The 22,156-nt window shown below is 39.6% G+C and overlaps 1 protein-coding gene across 30 annotated transcripts in view; it reads left to right on the top strand.

The window, feature by feature from the left end:
• Positions 1-22,156, top strand: part of Mdm4 (MDM4 regulator of p53) — a 41,430-nt gene that overhangs the window by 306 nt on the left and 18,968 nt on the right. For 12 of the 30 annotated variants that reach the window (XR_015635208.1, XR_015635209.1, XM_087580750.1 and 9 more), the window contains 6 exon segments: positions 7,225-7,335; positions 13,559-13,636; positions 14,861-14,994; positions 16,402-16,457; positions 21,094-21,161; positions 21,942-22,041. Coding sequence is in view for 26 of the 30 variants with exons in the window: in XM_087580755.1 (XP_087436881.1) it covers positions 7,258-7,335; positions 13,559-13,636; positions 14,861-14,994; positions 16,402-16,457; positions 21,094-21,161; positions 21,942-22,041 (514 nt within the window). In the remaining 4 variants the exon portion in view is untranslated. 30 annotated transcript variants of the gene reach the window in all.

Below are 22,156 nucleotides of genomic sequence, written 5' to 3'. Positions count from 1 at the left end.
TGAAACGGAATCTACAGTTACAAACTAAAAGCAAAGTGAAGGGGGTTGATGTTTTATTTGCGCCTCCACTTTGAGGGGATATTGAGGCACTTTGAAGGAAAGGAGTCCGAGAAACGGAGTCCTGGAGAGTGACATTGACGTGACTTTAGATTTAAATAATTTTTAGGGCTTCAGACTATCTGCTTTAGTGTATGAAAGATACTCGTTTGCGGTCTTCATACGGACCTAAGGTAGTTTTTTAAAAATTTAATATCCTCCACGAATATGAACTGTAATGATAATTAACAATAATTGTCATTATTAATTATTATTTTTTTGAGACATGACAGGATCTCGCTGTGGCCAGCCCTGGCTTACCTGGAACTTGCTGTATATACCAGGCTGGTCTCGAACTCACAAAGAGTCATCTACCCTTACCTCAAAAATAGCCTGCTCCTCTACCTCACCGGGCCCACGAATATGAACTTTAAAATAGCACATCTCCCAGTGATTCTTGTACATCCCCAGATCTTGACACCACTCTACTAAGCCACATCTGCATAAAACAATGCCTGTCTTGTCCTACTCCAGAAAGGTCTTTGTGGATTAGGAAGCTCCACCTAATGACAGGCATGGAATGTGTCTGTCAAAGATACTTGAAACGTTTAATAATACTAAGTGTCATTTGCTTCATATCTATTCAAGTTTAGTCTCCTCCTTCATACATTTCTGCTAGGAAAAAGTATTTTAGCTCCACAGTATTACTTACAGTATTCATTCACTGTCCTGGTCAAGACCACAACACAACTCCTGTTTAATAAATGTGAATGTGTAAAGTTGACCTGTGTCCCTAACCCCTCAGGATTCCCAATGTTCTAATCACTGGGGTTTTAGCCTTTCTGACTTGTGCTATACATATTCTCAGATTTGAATTATACAGGAATCATTTTGCAGGCATTATTACACCCCTTAAACTTTTCAGATAACGGCAGCTTTCTGTAAGATAGACTTTCTATAGCTGAGTCCTCATTGGTTGTACTTTTAGGGTATTCTCTGGACAATCTGAAGCAGCCCCATATCCTGGTTCACCTTAAGCCTTCAAGTGTAAGGGTAAATACCACCTTTTAACAGTCATTAATGCACACTGTGGTGGTTTTAATGATAAGGGTCAGATGTTTGAATGCTTGATCCCTAGCTGGTGGAACTGTCTGGGGAAGGATTAAGAGATATGGTCTTGTTGAAGGAGGTGTGCTCCTGGGGGGGCCCTGCAGTGAGAATTTTGGTTTCTTTAGAAACACAGAAATGTTATGTGAATATGTTTTTGATTTTTTTTTTTTTACTAGACTTTATTTTTGGGACAGGATCTAGCTATGTAACCTCAGCTGGCCTTGAACTCAAAAGAAATCAGTCCACCTTTCTTACCTCCCAAGTGCTGGAATTAAAGGCATGTGCTGTCCATATACCTGGAATTTTTTTTTTTCTTTTTGAGATAGGGTTTCACTCTGTAGTCCTGCCTAGCCTTGAACTCAGAGATCTGTCTGCCTCTACCTCCTAAGTGCTGGGTCAAAAGCCTTCTATGTTTTTATTATAACAAAACAATTTATTGTTATTTTTTTGCATGTGCGTGTAGTGATTAAGAGAGTACCTCTGGGAAATTAGTTCTCTCCTTCCTACTTATCGATCCTGCGACTGTCAGCTGACCTGTCTTGCTGGGGTCCTTTTGGTCCAAGTCTAGCCTTTCAAACATATATAAGGTCAGAAACCCATGCTTGGGAGGAATTGAGAAAAAAAACCCTCCAAGTAAGTGGGGTGATGAATGATTTGTAGTCTCCTCTGTGTTTCTTACCTCTTACTCTTTAGGTCTTGCCAAATCTCTATCAGAAACTTCTTTACTCTGGTCTGAGTAGTGGTGGTAGGGGTGGAGGGTGACTGGGTGGGCTTGTTATTTCTGTTTTAAAGGTAGGCTTGCTCGTATGTTTCTTTATTTTTGCCTGTATATTTTGCCTATATGTTTGTTTGCATGCCCTGTGTGTACCTAGTATCCTTAGAGGCTAGTGAGAGGGTGTGGGGTCCCAGCGCTGGATTTACAGAGGGTTGTTAACTGCATGTAGGTGCTGAGACCCAAACCTAGGACCTCTCTGAGAACAGCAAATGTTCCTAACTGTTGAGCCATCTTTCTGGCCTCTGCATCTTAAGATTGATTTTATTTACTTTGAGGCAGTCTTGGTGAACAGTTCTGAGGCCTGGTTCTGGCTGTGTAGATCAAGTTAGGCTTGAGATCACAGATCCTGCTCCTCTACCTCTGCCTCTGGAGTGCTGGGGTAAAGTTTTTTGTTTTTTGTTTTTTGTTTTTGTTTTTTTGGAGCTGGGGACCAAACCCAGGGCCTTGCGCTTCCTAGGCAAGCGCTCTACCACTGAGCTAAATAAAACTTGGGGTAAAGTTTTATGCACATCTCTGACGTGTTTTAAAAAAATGCCAAAGTCATATATATGCAAGATATATTCTAAAAGTTCCTAGTACACGAAAACACTGGAAGTAAAAGGTTGAGAAAAGACCGAGCTGGGAATAATAACAAACAGCAAGTTGATTAATTGTATGATTAATATACATTAAGGCAGAATTCCTTAGGATAACTGCTAAAATACAGCAATAAAACACACATCCTGATTAGATCTTAAAATGAGTGAGTGGATCAGACTGAAACTACGCTAGGGTAAGCAAACAAGTCTAGTAGCATCGTAGTTGGAAATTTCACTGTATCGCTTGCTACAAGGTAATAAGAGTGTATAAGACATTTTCGAGAGCCTGACCTAACCAATATGAATTTTACAAAGATTTGTTAGACACAAGTGGGCTGGGGGTTGGGGATTTAGCTCAGTGGTAGAGCGCTTGCCTAGGAAGCACAAGGCCCTGGGTTCGGTCCCCAGCTCCGAAAAAAAAAAAAAAAGAACCAAAAAAAAAAAAAAGAAGCCTTTGCCACTCCATGCTACCCAATGCAAAGGGGCAAGAAAAACAAGTGGGCTGAGTGTCTGGAGGGTCTGAACTTCAGAGGTTCAAGGGTCTTTACTCTCCAGCCTCTTTCTTCTTCAGGGAACTTACACCTGCTCCCCACTAAACCGAGTTTCTCTGTTTAGCCCAGGCTGTCCTGGAACTCTCTGTAGACCAGGCTGGCCTCAAACTTAGAGATTTGTCTAACTTTGCCCCCTGAATCCTGGGATTAAATGTGTGTGGCACTACCACCTGGCTCAGGGAACAGTTTTACTTCACATAACTTATTTTTTTCTAGCTTATTTTATTGAACATACATTCTTTTCAAAACTGACAACCACCTGTCAAACACTGAATTTTCAAATTGTATGTCTAGTTCTTTATTCTATATATTTTATTTAATATTTTCTCACTATCACAAGTAGACTTTTAAAAACGATTTATTTTTATTGTATGTGTATGGGAGTTTTGCCTGCATGTACTGTGTGTATGTGTCCTGTGTGTAAGCAGTGCCCACAGAGGCCAGGAGAAGGCATCAGGTCCTCTGGAACTGGGGTTATAGATGCTTAGCTGCCGTGTGGGTGCTGGCAACTGAGCCTAAGTCCTTTGCAAGAGCAGCAAGTGAGTGCTCTTAATTTTGAATCATTTTCTAGGTCCTCAAATGGGCTTTTTAGAAGTTTGGCTATCTAGACGGCTAAGTCCTTCCCCTCATGTTCTTTTGGAAGTGAATTGCTATTCTTAGCCTCTTAACTCTTCCATATACATTTTTAGCATTACAGGGTTCTATAAAAATTCCCAAAGCCAGGAGTGGTGATACATTCCTATAATATTAACCCTTAGAAAGTGGAGGCAGGAGCATCTCAAGTTCCTGGTGGTCAAACTGACTTTGCGGTCAATTCAATGACATACGCTGCAGAGTAAGGACCTCTACTCTTGCCTGAAAACACAAACAAATAAAAAAAAGTGAACAAGAAAAGACACATTTAAAAATTCTTGTTTTGATTTTCTTTTAAATGAAATTATGTTGAAAGTAGACCAGGGACTGGAGAGATGGCTCAGAAGTTTAGAGTGCTTACTGCTTTAACTTTTTAAAAAATATTTATTTATTATGTATACATTGTACAGCTTTCTGCCTGCATGTATGCCTGCAGCCAGAAGGGGGCACCAGATCTCATTACAGATGGTTGTGAGCCACCATGTGGTTGCTGGAAATTGAACTCAGGACCCCTGGAAGAATAGACAGTGCTCTTAACCTCTGAGCCATCTCTCCAGCCCCTGCTTTAACTTTTGAGAAGACCAGAATTTACATCTGAGCACTCACGTCAGGTAGCTCACCATCACCTGTAACTCCAGGAGATTGGACACTTAGTGTTCTGTTGCTGTGAAGAAATACCATAACCAAAGCAGCTCTTAAAAAGGAGAATGTTTAATTGGGCGCTTGCTTATAGTTTCAGAGGCTTAGTCCATTATCATCTTGGAGGGGAGCATGGTAGCACACAAGGAGGCATTGTGCAGGAGAAGTAACTGTGAGCTTTAGAGCCTGCCCCTTAGGTGTCAGGCCAAGGATGGGACTCTGGCCCTGGCTGTGGCTTTGGAAACCTCACTCCCACTGAGGTTTACCTCCTTTAACAAGGCCTCAATGTTGGTACACGCCTTTAATCTCAGCACTTGGGAGTCAGAGGCAGGTGGAAAACCCTGTCTTGAAGAAAAAAGAAAAAAAAAAAAACTTAGAGCAAACTTTAGGCTCAGTGAGTAAAGATGCCTACCGCAAGCCTGATCTAAATTCAATCCCTAGAACCAATGAGGTGGAAGGAGTAAACTGCCCTGTACTATGACTCCCGTATACGCGCTATGGCACAAGCCCCATACATAAAATAAATGTAATAAAAATTAAAATGTGGGCTGGAGAGATGGCTCAGCAGTTAAGATCACCGCTGCTCTTCCAGAATTCAAATCCCAGCAACCACATGGTGGCTCACAGCCATCTGTAATGAGATCTGATGCCCTCTTCTGGTGTGTGTGAAGACAGCTACAGTGTACTTATGTATAGTAAATAAATAAATCTTAAAAAAAAAAAGTTCTGCTCTTCCAGAGGTTCTGAATTCAATTCTCAGCAACCACATGGTGGCTCATAACCATCTGTAATGGGATCCAATGCCCTCTTCTGGTGTGTCTGAAGACAGCTACAGTGTACTCATATAAAATAAATCAACCTTTTTTAAAAAGTTAGCTAAAGAGATCTTGTAAGGGCCCATGATTCACTAAATAATGATACCCTGGACTTAAATAGTATGTAAACACAAAGAGTGTTTTATTCTATAGAAGTCCAGCATGTGAGTCTTCCCATTACCAAGATAGACCCTGAAGTGAGCTCACAGGCCCAATTAAAGCACATTAGGCGACCTCTCTCTCAATCTGTTGGGTCAATCTCTACGGACATTCTAGAAGCAATACTGGCGTGTGGGGCTGGAAACTTGCTGACCCATGGTCCTTGCCTCAGAAACTGTGCTGGGGCAGTTTCTGACTAGCTGCCTGAAGCCTGGGGCTTTTTTCAGTAACTGACTTGTCTGGGCTTGTCTAGACCTGTTCTTGGAAACAGATTTAGACCTAGTCTCCTTAACTGTCAATTTGAAACCTGTTGTGAAATTAGCCTATCTCATCCCTCCTGATATGAGAAGAATTAAGTGATTGCAGTGAAACAGTTAAATCCCAATTACCTACAATGTTCTTTTTCATTTTATTTATTTATTTATTTATTTATTTTGGAGCTGAGTATTTATTTTATTTATATATGTACACTGTAGCTGTCTTCAGACACCAGAAGAGGGCATCAGATCTCATTACAGATGGTTGTGAGCCACCATGTGGTTGCTGGGATTTGAACTCAGGACCTCGGGAAGAGCAGTCGGTGCTCTTAACCACTGAGCCATCTCTCCAGCCCCTCTTTTTCATTTTTTTTAAAGCAAGCTAGCCCATTATATATTTCTTAGAACTCCACTTTGAAGAAAACAAGGGAACAAAACTATATTTGGGATGAAGAGATCCTTGGAGCTGAATTATAGACCATTGTGACCACCCCAGCCTTCATGGGTCAAATTGGGAATCAAACTCTGGTCCTATGCAGTAGCAGTGGTCACTCTTTTGCAGATTTTTAATACATTTAAAAGTTCTTGTATATGATATTAGAAATGTATTTTTAAAGGTTTTTTTTTTGGGGGGGGGTGTTGGGGATTTAGCTCAGCTGTAGAGCGCTTGCCTAGGAAGCACAAGGCCCTGGGTTCGGTCCCCAGCTCCGAAAAAAAGAACAAAAAAAAAAAAAGGTTTTTATTTATTTATTTATTTATTTTTTGAGGTCTACCATGAACCTCAGGCTGGCCTTGAATTCAAGATAAGCCTCCTCCTAAGTGCTGACATTGCCAGTGTGTCCTACCATGATTACCTGATTACCAGGCAAACTTTGACACTCACTTTCTTGTGGTTTCTTGTTCAGGCATGTTGGAGTGCGGTCTTAGAAATTCTGTGATTTCCCAGCTGTGGGTGTCTCCTAGTTCTTATCTTAATCACTCCCCTCAGTAGTGTCTAGTCCACCTGACAGCCGTGGGAAGCAGTGATTGTAAATTTGACTTGCAGCTAGGAACAGTGTACTACTCATTAGCATCAGCATTGAAGGTGGGGCAAGTCCAAACCTGTCTTTTAGGATTCATCTGAGGGAGACACGTGGTTTAGTCTCTAGCTTTTGTGCTGGATTTGATTATTGAGAATTTCAGTTCAGTGTATTTTGTATTTAAGCAGATGTGTGTGTGTGTGTATGTGTGTGTATCAGATTTAAAAAATGTTGCTGGCACTTTTGTCTTTTCTTTTTCCTTCTGTTTAGGAGACAGGTTCTCTATATAGGCCCTGAGTATCCTTCAACTTGCTGTGTAGAACAGGCTGCTCTTGAACTCATAAAGATCCACTTGCCTCTGCCTTCTGGGTGCTGGTATTCAAGGTGTGTGCCCACCATGCCCAGCTTATTTCTTTTTAAATTTGTTTTTATTTTATGTGCATTGGTGAGGGTGTCAGGTCCCCAGAATCTGGAATTAAAGAGAGTTGTGAGCTGCATTGTGGGTGCTGGGAATTAAACGTAGTAGGTCCTCTGGAAGAGAAGCCAGTGCTCTTAACTGAGTGCTATGTCTTTAGCCCCGAGCTTACTTCTCAGTGAATGCTAAAGACAGAAGTCTCTGCTTTACAATTTTATATATGTTTTTCCCTTGTAGTTGCTAACTGAGTTTGGAATCTTCACTGCCAAAATGACATCACATTCCACCTCTGCCCAGTGTTCAGCATCTGACAGTGCTTGCAGAATTTCTTCGGAACAAATCAATCAGGTAATCATTACCAGACATCTTACTTTTCTTTAAATACTTTAAATTGAATTGAGGTATATGGCTGAGTTCACTGATTAGGGTTTGCTTCAAGCAGAAGTGGTGATGTTGTAAATCTTAAATTACCTATTTGAAAGTTACAGACAGCTTGAAATGGTCAAGATCAATCTTGGTTTTCACTACTTATGCCCCTTTGCAAGTTATTTCTTACATTTGGTTAAACTAGGCATGGTTTAGGTTGGAGGTAGGTAGTAGAGAATTTGGGGCCAGGTTATCTAAGGTCTTTTTTTGTCTCATCTGGGGGTTAATTTTCTTTCTTTTTGTTTGTGCAGTCTACTTTGGAGCTATTAGAAAGAGACACAGACAGAGTCTGTTACTCTTAGCTGACCTGGAGCTTCCTTTGTAGAGCAGACTGCTGTGAACTTGTTTGATTCTCTTGCCTGGCTTCCAGGTGCTGGGATTCTAGGCATGCAGCATCAGGCCAGGCTGGTTCGTTTTATTTAAAAGGCTGTCTATCTTAAATGGTGAATATGGCAAATACATTCTTACAGATCCATAGCTTATCTAGGCATTGTGGATACAGACTTGACAGTCTCCTCTCAGATTTGGTATATCCCATTGCAGACAGACTTTTTTAAATGTTATTTTTTATTTATTTTTATTTTTTAAAATTATTATTTATACATCATACAGCTTTCTCCCTGCATGTATGCCTGCAGGCCAGAAGAGGGCATTGGATCCCATTACAGATGGTTGTGAGCCACCATGTGGTTGCTGGGAATTGAACTCAGGACCTCTGGAAGAGCAGTCAGTGCTCTTAACCTCTGAGCCATCTCTCCAGCCCTATTTTTTATTTTTTAAGATTTATTTATTGTTATTATATGTATATGCATGCCTGTATGTTTTGTCTGAATGCATTGTCTTTAAATAACATGCATGTGTTGCCCTTGGAAGCCAGAAGAGGGAATTGGATACCCTGGGATTGGAGTTACAGATGATTGTGAGCCATTATGTGGTTGCTGGAACTCAAATCCAGGTCCTGTAGAAGACAAACATGTGCCTTTAACCATTGAGCTATCTCTCCAGCTCCAGACTTTTTCCTTTAGTAGAGTTTTTTTTTTTTTTTTTTTTTTGGTTCTTTTTTTTCGGAGCTGGGGACCGAACCCAGGGCCTTGCGCTTCCTAGGTAAGCGCTCTACCACTGAGCTAAATCCCCAGCCCCTTAGTAGAGTTTTTTTAAAAATTACTTTATTTTTGTGTTTCAGAAACATTTCTTCATGCTTGTTCCTTTATATATGCTGAAAGTAGGATTTGGAGTTGACGAGAAAAAGAGGCAGTATAAATTAATTTTATAAAATAATTTTGTGATAGTCATGTCTCTGGAAAACACAAATTCCAGGTAAAGATTTAAATGTAGAAAGTCAAGACATTGGAAGAAAATATAAGAATCTTTAGAATGAAGGAGTTCTTAACATTGAGGAAGCTCTAAAAGGAAATGATACAAACTTGATAATATAAAATAGAATAACAAAACTAGGCTATATGGACTTGGTATATGCAAGTCTTTATAATTCTAGCACTTAGGAGGCAGAGGCAGGTGGATTTCTGTGAGTTTGAGGCCAACCTGAGTTACATAATAGAGAGACCCTGTCTTAAATAAAACAAAAATAAGTAAATAGGGAGGGTTGGGAGGGGAACACCCATAAGGAAGGGGAGGGGGGAGGGGGATGTTTGCCCAGAAACCGGGAAAGGGAATAACACTCAAAATGTATATAAGAAATACTCAAGTTAATAAAAAAAAAAATGAAAAAAAAATAAGTAAATAACAAAATTGTATACGATGGGCATACTGTAAGGGCCAGCTTAGTGGGAGTGTAGTAGATCACAGTCACCTCCTGAGCGTTCCGGAGTGATGGCATTAAGATAGTGTAATTGGTGTAAAGTTAATGTAGCCTGGGGTAAATAAACTGTGGGGTTAGAAAGGCTCTAGCTCATCTGTCTTGTTGGTAGTGAGACAGGGAAAGGGAGACATAGTCCAGTGCCTACACTGTCTGCTTCTTGTATAGCAGAATGAGAAGGTTTTGAAGCTATCTCAAAAGTAGGCTTCCCAGTTCTATGTTATATTATATAATAATAGTGTGTTATAAAGTTACTGATGCTGCCAAGATCTCAGATACCCCTCGGACACAGCATCTACTTTTTCTGGTGTTTATTCTGTCCACGCAAATTTGTATCTGAGACTCATCAGCCTGCTTTTCTTTGATGTCAGAGATAGGGTTAATTTAAGCTGGTCCCATTCCTTAAATTTTGTTTCTGGGTTGGAGAGATGGCTCAGTGGTTAAGAGCACCGACTGCTCTTCAGAGGTTCTGAGTTCAAATCCCAGCAACCACATGGTGGCTCACAACCATCTGTAATGAGATCTGATGCCCTCTTCTGGTGTGTCTGAAGACAGCTACAGTGTACTTATATATAATAAATAAATAAATCTTTACAAGAAACTTTTTGTTTCTGTTTTTTTTGCCTATCTCTGTGCTCAAGGTTGAATTTAGGCCTCATGCATACTGGATAGGTGCTCTACCATGGAGCTGTATCCCCAGACACCTTTTTTTTTTTTTTTTTTTTGTAACAATAAAAGTTTCCCTATATAGAAGAATCTTTATTACTCAGAAATGTAGGTAGTTGCAGAGAAGTTCCTCATCTGGAGGCAGCTTAGTTACTGTTGGAGTTAGGCATATGCCCAGGATGTGTTTTGAGGAGTGGAGTCCTGTACTAACATCCACAGCCATAGCTGCCTTTGTTCACTTCTTATATCCACTGCCAGCTCATGGTTGAGATGGTTGAGATGGCTGCTTTCTCCTCCGGCCAGTACAGAGAGACTGGCATGGAGTGTCCTGGTTTCTTTTCTACTTGAAGAGCTTAGTTACATATCTAAATTAATAGGGAGTAAAGAATTGCTAGAGAGGACTGGGTCTTTTTTATTTTTACTACCATCCTTATAGCTAAAGCATTAGGGAAGCTGGGAAGTAGTAGTCTTAAAATGTCTTTACTGAGGGATCTGATGGTGAAATCCTATAATCCCAACTACTTGGATGGCTCAAGCAGGAGAATTAAAAGTTCAAAGCTTGCTTGTACTACAGAGTGAATTTAAGGACAACCTTGGCAACTGAGATTCTAATATATATATATATATATATATATATATATATATATATATATATATATATATATAATCTATGGATTAACTACACTCGGCTACTTGACTCCCCCCCCCCCCCCCCCATGTGCCTGTGATATTGTTCATGAGTCTGTGAAGACCAGAAGTTAAAATGGCTTGTCTGCCTCAGTTGTGCTATACCTTACTTTTGAGGCAGGGTCTGTTACTAAATCTATACATTGTATATTACTATTTTTATATTCTGTATTATAATTATACATTATGTTATAAATTACAAATTACATATTACAATTATATAGTATTTATAGCTCACTGATTGAGCTAGACTAGCCAGTAAGTTCCAGGAGGGTCCCTTTGTCACAGCCTTCTCAGTGCTGGACTATCAGCTACTACATGTGGCTTTCTCTTTGGGTGGCTGGAAATCTGAGTGGCCTCAGGTTTTCATGCTTATACAACAAACACTGTTGACTGAGCCATCTCCCCAGCTCCCAGCTGCTCCATTTTCTTTAATAATCCAGGTAGGTTGTTCATACTATGAAAAAATATATGCATAATGATTCAAGTAGGATACTTTTTTTTTTTTTTGAAGCCAGCCTGGTCTACATAGCAAGTTCTAGATAAACTTGGCTCTCCCAAGTGCCGTGGTTACAATTGTGACTCACTACTTTCAAGTGGCATTATTTTTACTAACACAAATTATGAACTATTTGAAGTTTAGGGTAGGAGTCAACAGATGTTCTGTATAGGCTAGAAAACATATATATTAGGCTTTGCAGGCCATAAAGTTTGTGTCTTACCTCTTCAGTACTGTAGCCTTAAAAATAACATGAACAGGGGTTGGGGATTTAGCTCAGTGGTAGAGCGCTTGCCTAGCAAGCGCAAGGCCCTGGGTTCGGTCCCCAGCTCCGAAAAAAAGAACCAAAAAAAAAAAAAAATAACATGAACTTCTGGTCATGGTCATATTCTAATGTAACCATCTACAGCAGTAGTAGGGTTAGCTGAGCTCCAGAGCACTCACTTGATGTGGATGTGCAGGGCTCAGGAATAGATCCCCAGAGCCGCCGAAATGAGGAGTGGGAAAGTCTTTTCACAGATGCAAAACAGTTTTTTTGTTCCTTGGTTTAATAAATAGTTAATAAGTTGACACATAAAAGTGGTTACATTTTGTGTTTATTAATAATTAGTAAGGGAACTGAGACCATAGCTGAGTGATAGAATACTTGCTTAGCATGTGTGAGGTTCTAAGATCAGTTTCAAGCAGCATATAAAAATGAGTAAGGGGCTGGAGAGATGGCTCAGCGGTTAAGAGCATGGACTGCTCTTCCAGAGGTCCTGAGTTCAAATCCCAGCAACCACATGGTGGCTCACAACCATCTGTAATGAGATCTGATGCCCTCTTCTGGTGTATCTGAAGACAGCTACAGTGTACTTATATATAATAAATAAATAAATCTTTAAAAAAATGAGTAAGGATATGAAAGACAACATTTTAAGTGAAAGATAAAAGATAGGAAAGTATACAAGTGGAGGCAAATTTCACAAAATGTATATATATGATAAAGTCAGTTCCTGTGGCTGGAATAGGACACCAGAGCAGTAACTAGATAACTTTGTCTTCCTTAGTGCCTCAGTTTTCATTTCAGTTTTGTAATAAAAATGTCTAAAAACAAAAACCCAAAGTCACAATTATTGGCTAAAGAATTCACAAATTTCTACAGTCAGTGAAGTGATGTTGTACATAACAAATAATACTCTTTATCAAACCTGCTGAGTTTCAGTGCCATCATCCTTTGATGATTTCAGAATAATACAAGTATACAAATATTTAGTCTGGACCTTTTTAAGGTTCTTTCCTTTTCTTTTTCAGAGATGGGGTCTTTATGACGTTCTGGCTGTACTGGAAATTGCTGTATAGACCAGGCTGACCTCAAACTTAAAGATCCTCTTGCCCCCCCTCCCCCCCTGCAATGTGAGATTACAAGTGTGTCCCCATGCCTGGCCCCAGCTTTCAGGTTTTGTTTTTGTTTCTGTTTTAGATTTATTATGTATACATCGTTCTGTTTGCATGTATGCCTGCAGGCCAGAAGAGGGCAGCAGACTTCATTATAGAGAGTTATGAGCTGCCATGTGGTTGCTGGGAATTGAAATTAGGACCTCTGGAAGAATAGCCAGTGCTCTTAACCACTGAGCCATCTCTCCAGCCCCAGCTTTCAGGTTTTTAATAGTTACCTTGGAATCTAATTAAAAATTTTGTGAGTATCAAGTGTTTTGCCTGCATGTATGTCTGTGTCTCACAGGTGTGCCAACCAAGGCCAGAAGTGAGTATCCTGTAACTAGAGTTACAGTTGTGAGGTGCCTTGTGAGTAACTAGGACTTGAATGCAGGTTCCCTGCAAGAGCAGCCAGTGTTCCTAACTACTGAGCCATCTTTCCAAGGGCTGCTGGTTTTTTTTTTTCCACAGCAGTTATACCATTTATTTCCATCATAAATGCACAAAGATTCTAGTTTTCCTGTTTTCAAGCCAACAGCTATTTTCCTTAAAAAATTTATCATTATTGTCATCCTTGTAGGTATGAATATACTTCCTGTTGTAAATGATTTATCAGAAAGACGGCAAGTGTCTCCTAGAGCTTTTTTTTTTTTTTTAAGATTTATTTATTTATTATATATAAGTACACTGTATCTGTCTTCAGATACACCAGAAGAAGGCATCGGATCTCTTTACAGATGGTTGTGAGCCACCATGTGGTTGCTGGGAATTGAACTCATGACCTCTGGAAGAGCAGTCAGGTGCTCTTAACCGCTGAGCCATCACTCCAGCCCCTCCTAGAGCTTTTTGTTTTGTTTTTTGTTTTTTGTTTTTGTTTTTTTTTTTTTTTGGAAGATTGCTTCCTTAATTTTTTTAGAAACTGATCTAAGTGAAATGGAAATAGGGGCTTTATGCTGGGGTTTGTGCAGGAGGATCCAGAGTTCAAGGTCATCTTTTACCACATAGTAAGTCCAGGCCTTTCAGGGACATGAAAATTCTGTGTTAATGTTTTATGTTTATAGCAGGTACGACCAAAACTGCAGCTTCTCAAGATTTTGCAAGCAGCAGGTGCTCAGGGGGAAGTTTTCACCATGAAAGAGGTAAGCATCAGGGACAGCTCCCAGTTTTAAGGACAGTTGAGTAGAGGCCATCATTTGTACAGTTCTGAAGTCAGGGCCAGGAAAGGAAGTTGTGCTACTGAAGGAACGGTTTTCATATTGTGAGGACTGCCTTGTTCATTTCCTGTTTCCTTCACACTTCCTTTTGAAGTGCATATATATGTGGTCGTCCACAAATTCATTTACCATTCATTCATCATTCATTGAATGATAAAGCAAAATGCGTGGGTTAAAAAAAAGCCACAGATTGTAAGACTTGCAGCAGGCAGGGACTGAGGCAGGAACTTTATCACTGCATCTGTCAGGTATTCTGGGAGCACCCAGTCATTTTGAATGTTTAAGAATTTAAATAACTTAGCATCTGGAAGCTTTTTTTTAAAAAAGCCAGCACATTGAATTTTTTCAGTGGAATTATTCAAATGTTAATGTACTCAACAATTTGCATTTAGTATGGTAGAACCTTCCACCTTTCTTACGCAGAAAACAAATTATAGACCTTCTTTTCCTTCATTGCCACATCTATCAGTAATACAGTGGAGATTATAGATGTCTTTGACTTGCTTTTGATATTTTACAAGAACTTAATTGTTGGGTGAGAAGTTTGGTGCTTTTTAACCTACTTTTAAGAAACATTCCAGGGTCGGTGGGTAGAAGGGAAATAAAGACTAAAACATGAAGCATTAAAAACTCTATTAGTAGATTCTTTCCCTTTCCCCTTTCATTTTCTCCCTGTTTGTCATAAAATTTATCCAGGTCTATTGTCAAACAGTGTATCTATCAGCCTAGGTGATTTAATAGAGGTTCTATGACATGCTTCATCTGCGTGGGAAAGAACACTTTTCAAGTTTAGAATCATGAGTTTTTGAAACCTGAAAGGAAAAAGCCAGGTAAACTATGTTTTTATTTGTGAGAGACCTAAATTCTGGTCTCTGTATTAGGACTAATGGTCCATTAAAGATCGGGCACTGCAGTTGAATGTTAAGTTGCTGCCTTTTTTCATTGTCAGATCAGGTTCTGTTGATGGATGAATGGATGAACCTACTGTAGGAAACATCTATCCTGTTTGGGGATTGCTTACACTCTGTCAGCATCCAAATACCGGTGGTCTTATGTCTTTCTCTAGCAAAATATCTCAGTCACTCATGCGTAGTTGTGGTTTTGGTTGTAGTCAGACATATCATTTCATGGTGTTTTATTCTCATGTAGGTAATGCACTATCTAGGCCAGTATATAATGGTGAAGCAGCTCTATGATCAACAGGAGCAACATCTGGTGTACTGTGGTGGAGACCTTTTGGGAGATCTACTTGGATGTCAGAGCTTTTCTGTGAAAGATCCAAGGTAAAAAGGGTGAGGGTTTATGTATCTTTGAGGGCTTATATCTGCTCACTCATTCTGTATAGGTTATGTTTTCTATAGTCAATAAGTGTTTTTAGGGCTACATATGTTGTATAGCCGGTGGTTTGCAGTGTGGACAGTTTGATTTGATGGTACATACAGAATAGTAATCATCTTCATACATGGTAAAATAGCATGACAGACAATAAGAGCTGTAGAGAGAAGTATATGAAATGGAATGGCTGGGACTTATCCTGTCTAAGGTTCCTTGAGGAAGGAGAGAATGTGAGCTGAGCTGTGACAGTTTCTAGAGGGCTAATGGGTGGGTAGCGTCTGGTTGAACATCTTGTGTGAAGGTTGAATAGGAGGGGGTCATGTAGTTGGTCACAAGTTGGTGTTCTTTAACATTTTCTTTAAACTTTTAATTCATGTGTGTGAGTGTTTTTCCTGCATGCATATGTCTGCTCAGATACATGCTTTGTGCCCAAGGAGGCCAGAAGAGGGTGTGAGATCTGGAACTGAAGTACATGGTCATGAACCACCATGTGGGTGCTGTTAAGTTGTTTCCCTGTAAGAGCAGTCAATGCTCTTCAGTTAGGTCATCTTTCTAGCCCACCCTCAACCTTCTGGTGTTTGTTCCCCTGCCCTTAATGATTGCGCCTTAGTGATTGCTTTTTTCTGAGCTTATTTTTTCTTAACATTGATAAAACTTCTTTTTACACTTCCATTTTTTGAGTCAAAAATACAAAACTTGACATCTGGAAGAAAAGAATAATCTTCAAAGAAAATCTTCCCAATCAGGTTATCAATAGTTAATAAAATAAAATTTGATCAAATTTTTATTGAGGACTAGGTAGCAGGGGTTAGATGTTCATTTTTTTTTTTTTTCTTTCCTTTCCTTTCCTTTCCTTTTTTTGAGACAGGGTTTCTTGGTGTAACCAGCCCTGGCTGTGTCCTGGACTCACTCTGTAGACTAGGCTGGTCTCGAACTCAAAGAGATCCACCTGTATTCACACACTAATCACTGTGGTTAAAGGTGTGTGCCACCTCGCCTAGCTTTTTTGTTTGTTTGTTTTGTGTTTAAATAGGCTCACCTTTGAACTTAGGTAGGCTTTAAGTCAGTAAGTTGCTAAGAATAACCTTGAACTTGATCTTCCAGTCTGAACTTCCCAAATGCTGGCGTTTCAGGCAAGCGCTATTGTTTGTGCCTGGCTCCTCTTTAATGTTTAAGTTATTTTAAAAAAAATTTTTTTTAAGAAAAAGATTCTGTTCTATTATTTCTAGGTCAAGAAAAAAGAAAGAAAAAGATTCTGTTTGTATATCTAAGAGAAAGTAGGAAAGTAACACGCCATAGGTGTATTTAATATATAATGGAAAATCACAAATATTTACATAGTATTTCTTTTACAGCCCTCTGTATGACATGCTAAGAAAGAACCTTGTTACGTCAGCCTCTGTTAACACAGGTATGTTATATGTTTCTTCAGTTTGTATTGAAGCTTTGAGTTTAAGGAAGCAAATGATGGGAACCAGGGTCAAGATGAAATGGAGTGCTGTCTATGACATGACTGCAGGGATGTTGGTATGACTGTTTGTCATACAGCATGGTATTACTGTTAAGTAAATTCTCACTGATGAACTCAGTCATACTGAAGCTTAGAGAGGAGCGATGTCTATATCCTAGATGGGATGTTTTTCTTTATACAGCATAAGGGATTGAACCTAGGGCCTTGTGTTTATGCACTTTACCACTGACTTATGGTTCTAGCTTTCTGCTTACTATTTTGAGAGAGTAGCTTCCTAAGTTGCCCATGCTGGCCTTTTAACTCACTCTGTAGCAAAGGCAGGCCACAGTGGGTTCCCCTGTGACTGTCTTCCTAGTAGATAGATTTTTCTGGTCTGTGGAGGCAGGCAGGCCCAGCTTAAACTTAGTAATTATAAATGTTGCATTATATATTTGCTTCATCATGATATATTTAAAAAAAATCTCTTAGATAAGGACTTTTTCCCTTCAAACATAACCACATCATTACTGTACTCATAAGTAATAATACTTTTTTTATTTTTGGTTTGTTAGGTGATGATCCAAACAAAGTCCACACATTGCATTGGGTTTATTGCAAAAACCAAATACTCATCTGCCCTCTGTGTGTGTGTGTGTGTGTGGTGTGTGTGGTGTGTGTGGTGTGTGTGTGTGTGTGTGCGTGAGAGAGAGAGAGAGAGAAAGAGAGAGAGAGAGAGAGAGAGAGAGGTAATTTTGTTACATATAGAATCTTCAGTGATCAAATTAGGGTAATCTAACATACCTGCTTTTTTTGTGTGTTGGAACCATTCAAAATCTCCACTTCCGGCTATTAAATTATTCAGTAAATTACTGTGGCCACTGTACTGTGGTGTAGGATACTACTTTTGGTTTTCATCCTATTTATTGATTTGTCCTATAGGATTGCCTGTGTTCTAGAATTGACAGATTATATCCTTGTGTTTGTGTTTTTTTGTTTTGTTTTGTTTTTTTTGTTTGTTTTTTTTTTGTTTTTTTTGGTTCTTTTTTTGGAGCTGGGGACCGAACCCAGGGCCTTGTGCTTCCTAGGCAAGCGCTCTACCACTGAGCTAAATTCCCAACCCCATGTTTGTGTTTCTTAATGAGTGGATAGATTCAAGTTTAAATGTCTTTGCTGACAGATATTTATCGATGGTGCTTTGGACTCCTTCCCTCCCCCCACTTTGTGTGTCTCACATTAGTTATGTAAGTCTGTCCCGCCTTCACATACGAAGTAGGCTCTTGGTAGTATTGCTCTGGTCCATTATAAAGGTTTCCCCAAGACATTTTCACTTTAATAATTTTTGTAATTTGTTTATATAAACACACATGGTGGTGTGCTTATTTATGACATATATTGTAGTTCAGGTTGGCTTGGAACTTGATTTGTACTCTGGCTAGCTTCAAACTTAGAAATACCTGCTACTCCCAGCCTTCTGAATGTTGAAATCTCAGGCATGAGTCTCCACACTTGGCTCAATAAACTGTTATCTGTAAGCCAATTTGACCCTTCCCAGACCTTTTTTTTTTTTTTGGAGCTGGGGACCGAACCCAGGGCCTTGCGCTTGCTAGGCAAGCGCTCCACCACTGAGCTAAATCCCCAACCTCCCCCCCCCCTTTTTTTTTAAAGATTTATTCACTTATTATTATATAAGTACACTGTAGCTGTCTTCAGACACACCAGAAGAGGGCATTGGATCTCTTTACAGATGGTTGTGAGCCACCATGTGGTTGTTGGGAATTGAACTCAGGACCTCTGGAAGAGTAGTCGGGTGCTCTTAACCACTGAGCCATCTCTCCAGCCCCTTCCCAGACCTTTTAAATACTTCCCCAAATTTCTTAGTTATGGGGAGGAAGCTAGCTGTTTGGAGTCTGGTTTCCAAAGAGGTAAGGTAGAGATGGTACTGAAATGTGTGTGACACTCTTTCTCGCTCTAATGAAGCTGTCCTCTTCTGTTCATCTCCGTTAGATTTGAGGAACACTGACCAAATGATACTGCCTTGCTAGGTCTTGGTCATGCTCATGGAAGTAGACATATTGCAAAGACCCTTCCTGAATCTCTTTTCATGTCACTGAAGGACATTGAGACTGGGAGCTTTGTAAATGAGAGGCAGCTTTATTGAATGAAATCCAGTCATTTGTGAGTTAAAATTTTCTTTGGAAAGTCACTGATGGCTGAAATACATGAAGGACTGCATAATTTTATTTTGTACATTGCTTAATTTGTTTTCTAATTGATCCTCTGAATATTTCAAGTGAGCATAGCTAGTTCTTACATTTTCCTTCCTTATTTTCTTTCTTGTACTTTTTCTGCAAATATCTTTTTCTGTAGTGTATTATAAAGAACATTTCTTTAACAGTTCAGTTCACCTTTGCAGCCATCATCTGAAGAGGTTCTAGAGGTAAAGAAGCAGAGGATTTTATTCAGTTCAGTCAGTGGTTTGGCCATCTTGGTCACGGGCCATGATTGTGCTAGCCATTCTGCCATACTCCTTATGTCCTTAACCTCTCTTAACTCTCAATACAAGCTGGTCACCCTCCCGAGTTTTTGGACACATATTTTCCCTCTGAGCATTAAGTTCTTGCAACATTTTAATTTTTATTTAACTTGTCATTTTCAAGAAATTTTGTCCTTAAAAGCCACAGGATCCTGACTCAATGGTGAACACCATTACTTGGGAGGCAGAGATGGGGCTGTAAAGTTTCAGGTTAGTGTAGGCTGCTTAGCTCCTCAGTTTCAGGGAAAAGGAAGAAGTATTAAGTGTTTTGGGATGTTCTTTACTGAGATCCCTCACTGACCATATGTAATGTAATTCAGTGCCTTAGGAAATGGCTGCAAAACACTTTTAGAGAATTTTTAAAAAGTGTATTGTTCTATAGAGTTTCACAGGGAATTTTGCAAGGAGTTTGGATTGTCTGCTCTGGCTTGCTCTCTTAGTTAGTGTTTACAGTTGGATCTCTTTGTTGACCTAAAAATAAATTGGATTGCATGTGCTTTTTTTATTTGAAAGAAATGAAAAAAGTGCTATACTTACAATTTTTGGACCTTTTTAAGTGGGTTTAGATCTTTACCTGTTTTGGTTGTTGAGGAAGATGGTCATTAATTAAAATGAAGGTGGTTCTTTCTAACTTCCCAGGTATATTAATAAAATGAAATAGATATAACAAGCTTTGTAGTTTTAAATTTCCTTTTATATTGTAGCTTTTTAGATGATTTCCTTTTTGTTTTTAAGTAGTTAAGCCTAAATAAGGCTTTTTAGTAATAACGACAGATTGCTTTTAACCCCCCCCCCCCAAAACAAAACAAAACAAAACAAAACAAAAAACCTCCTACTTCTACCTACATTGTGTTAGTTTGGTCTTGTTTCTTATTTTGAAGATGACTTTGGCCAGAAGATGCTATTTCTGAATTTATACTCACTTAGCTATAAAAGTGCTTCTAGAAATGGAATAACAATTTTGAAAAACATTTGTTTTGTGAAAAACAACTGAATTGTCAGAATAGTTAGAGTCTGGATCTGGGTTCTTGGTGGTCCATTGATGCTGTTGTTTTCATGAATGGCTTCTTTCTGTCTCTGCTAGTGGCTGGTGAACCCAGTCCTTAGCAGGCACACTTGAATGTCTGTCAGTTCCATGAAGCTTATAGTAATTGTGTAGGTCAGGTTAGTGTCTCAGTAGCTTGTTTTTTTCTGTGGTCATGTTTTTAGGTTTTGTTTCACTTGAAACTTTTCTAAGTTCTTGGGATACATTTCCCTCTTCAGCTATTGCAACATAGGGATGTCTGTCTGGCCATGGTGACAGCTCAGTGGGTTAAAGGACTTACACAGTCTTGAGGACCTGAGTTTTGATTCACAGAACCCACTGTGGAAGGAGAGGACTGACTTCTGTCCCATAGTTCACAGTGCAACTGTGACTGATGTGTATGCTTGTCACAACACACAATAGTAAGACAAGAACATCTAAAAACAAAGAGTTTCTCTCTACTCTGCCTCCCTTTCTGCTTCTGTTGATTGTTTGGAGAGAAACACTCAGTACTTTTAGGAAAATGTAGTTGCTGAGAAGAATAGGACTTAGTAACATTCTGTATTCAGACCACGGAATCACCGTGGCATTTAAGAATGCAGATTTGTTTGAAGATGAAAGTTTGTTTTCTGAAACAAGTCTGGCAAATTCCTAGTTTTCAGGTTTTGTAATACAACACTTAAAAATACAAACTTTAATAGACAGGTAATGTTTGTTGTTGTTTATAAAGTAGGCAGTTTGCTGAAATAGAAAGAGATGAACACCACATTTTTGAATAAAAGTCTGAACACCTGCCCTGGACAGCAAACTCAGCCTCTTGTGCTTCCTCCAGGTTGCTCTGGTGCTGTCTTTTAACCTGGCTTTGTTGGGTTTGTGAGTTTTAGAAGTTTTTTTTTTTCCCCCATTTGGGAAGAGACTCTTTTCCAGGTAGAAGTCCATCTCTAGAGAACAAGCCTGCTTCAGGGCTGTGTGCTGAGGTCTTTGTGGAAAGAATGGTTATTACCAGGGAAGGTTTTCCTTTTGTTTTACTTGCTATCCAGATGCTGCTCAGACTCTCGCTCTCGCACAGGATCACACTATGGATATTCCAAGTCAAGACCGACTGAAGGTAAAATCACCACACGGTGACTTCTTTTCTTGTACAGAGTGGCCCCTTCTCTGTACCTGTGGATCTTGGGCTCCCAAGGCCTTTTCGTGAATGTGGTAAGGATTTAATAAGAAAAGCCCTTGGGGGTTCACAGACCAGGGACAGAGTGAACCTTCTCTGTTCTGCCCTTAACAGAGTTCCAGTCTCTGAATGTGTCTTTGGGATGTAGCACTTCTGATTTTCACTCCTTCCAGTTGCTCTCTCTCTTTCTCTCTTTCTATTTCTTTGCGTGTGTGTGTGTGTGTGTGTGTGTGTGTGTGTGTGTGTGTGTGTGTGTGTGTGTGTTTAAGATGGTATATATTTGAGTGTTTGAGGCATTGCTGTATTAGACTGTAGCAGGCTGGTTGCAGTTAAGTTTAAGTTTATGTCATGGCATTATGTCATGAGTTGCCTCAAATGTAGGGAAACTTTTAAGATCATCTTGAAATATGATGAGGGTGTCACTTGCTTTCTGAATATACCTAATAGAAGTAGGCTGTGCAGACAACCTGTTTTTCAAGAGTGTATTTTGTCCTTTGTACACAAGTTATTCCCCTTCCCCAAGTTTGGGGTCCTGCTAGTTCTGCTGGTGGTGTTGAGAGGTGTGTGTTGCCTTTCTTGAGGATTCTTGTCAGCTTTAGAGCTCTCTTTTCTTGTGCATAACCCATTGTGTTGCACACTAACTGGTGAGCCAGAATGGAACTGCTACATCCCCTGGTCTTAGTCACTTCAGCTGTACTAACTGACACCCTTCCCTTTCAGCACGGTGCAACAGAGTGCTCCAACCCCAGAAAAAGAACTGAAGAAGATGATACTCACACACTGCCTACCTCACGACGTAAATGCAGAGATTCCAGAGCAGGTGAGTTTGGATGAAGACTTCTCCCTCTAACCCTCTGTCCTTCCTTTCTTTATTTGCACTTCTAGAAATGACATTTATCTCGATAGTAGGGATTCTTTGGCAGCTTCCGGGCTGT

This window comes from Rattus norvegicus, chromosome 13 (assembly GCF_021556685.1).
Source record: "Rattus norvegicus strain SHRSP/BbbUtx chromosome 13, alternate assembly SHRSP_T2T, whole genome shotgun sequence".
Classification (NCBI taxonomy): Eukaryota; Metazoa; Chordata; class Mammalia; order Rodentia; family Muridae; genus Rattus; species Rattus norvegicus.
Note: the sequence above shows the minus strand (reverse complement) of the source record. Positions and strands in the feature narration are given on the sequence as shown.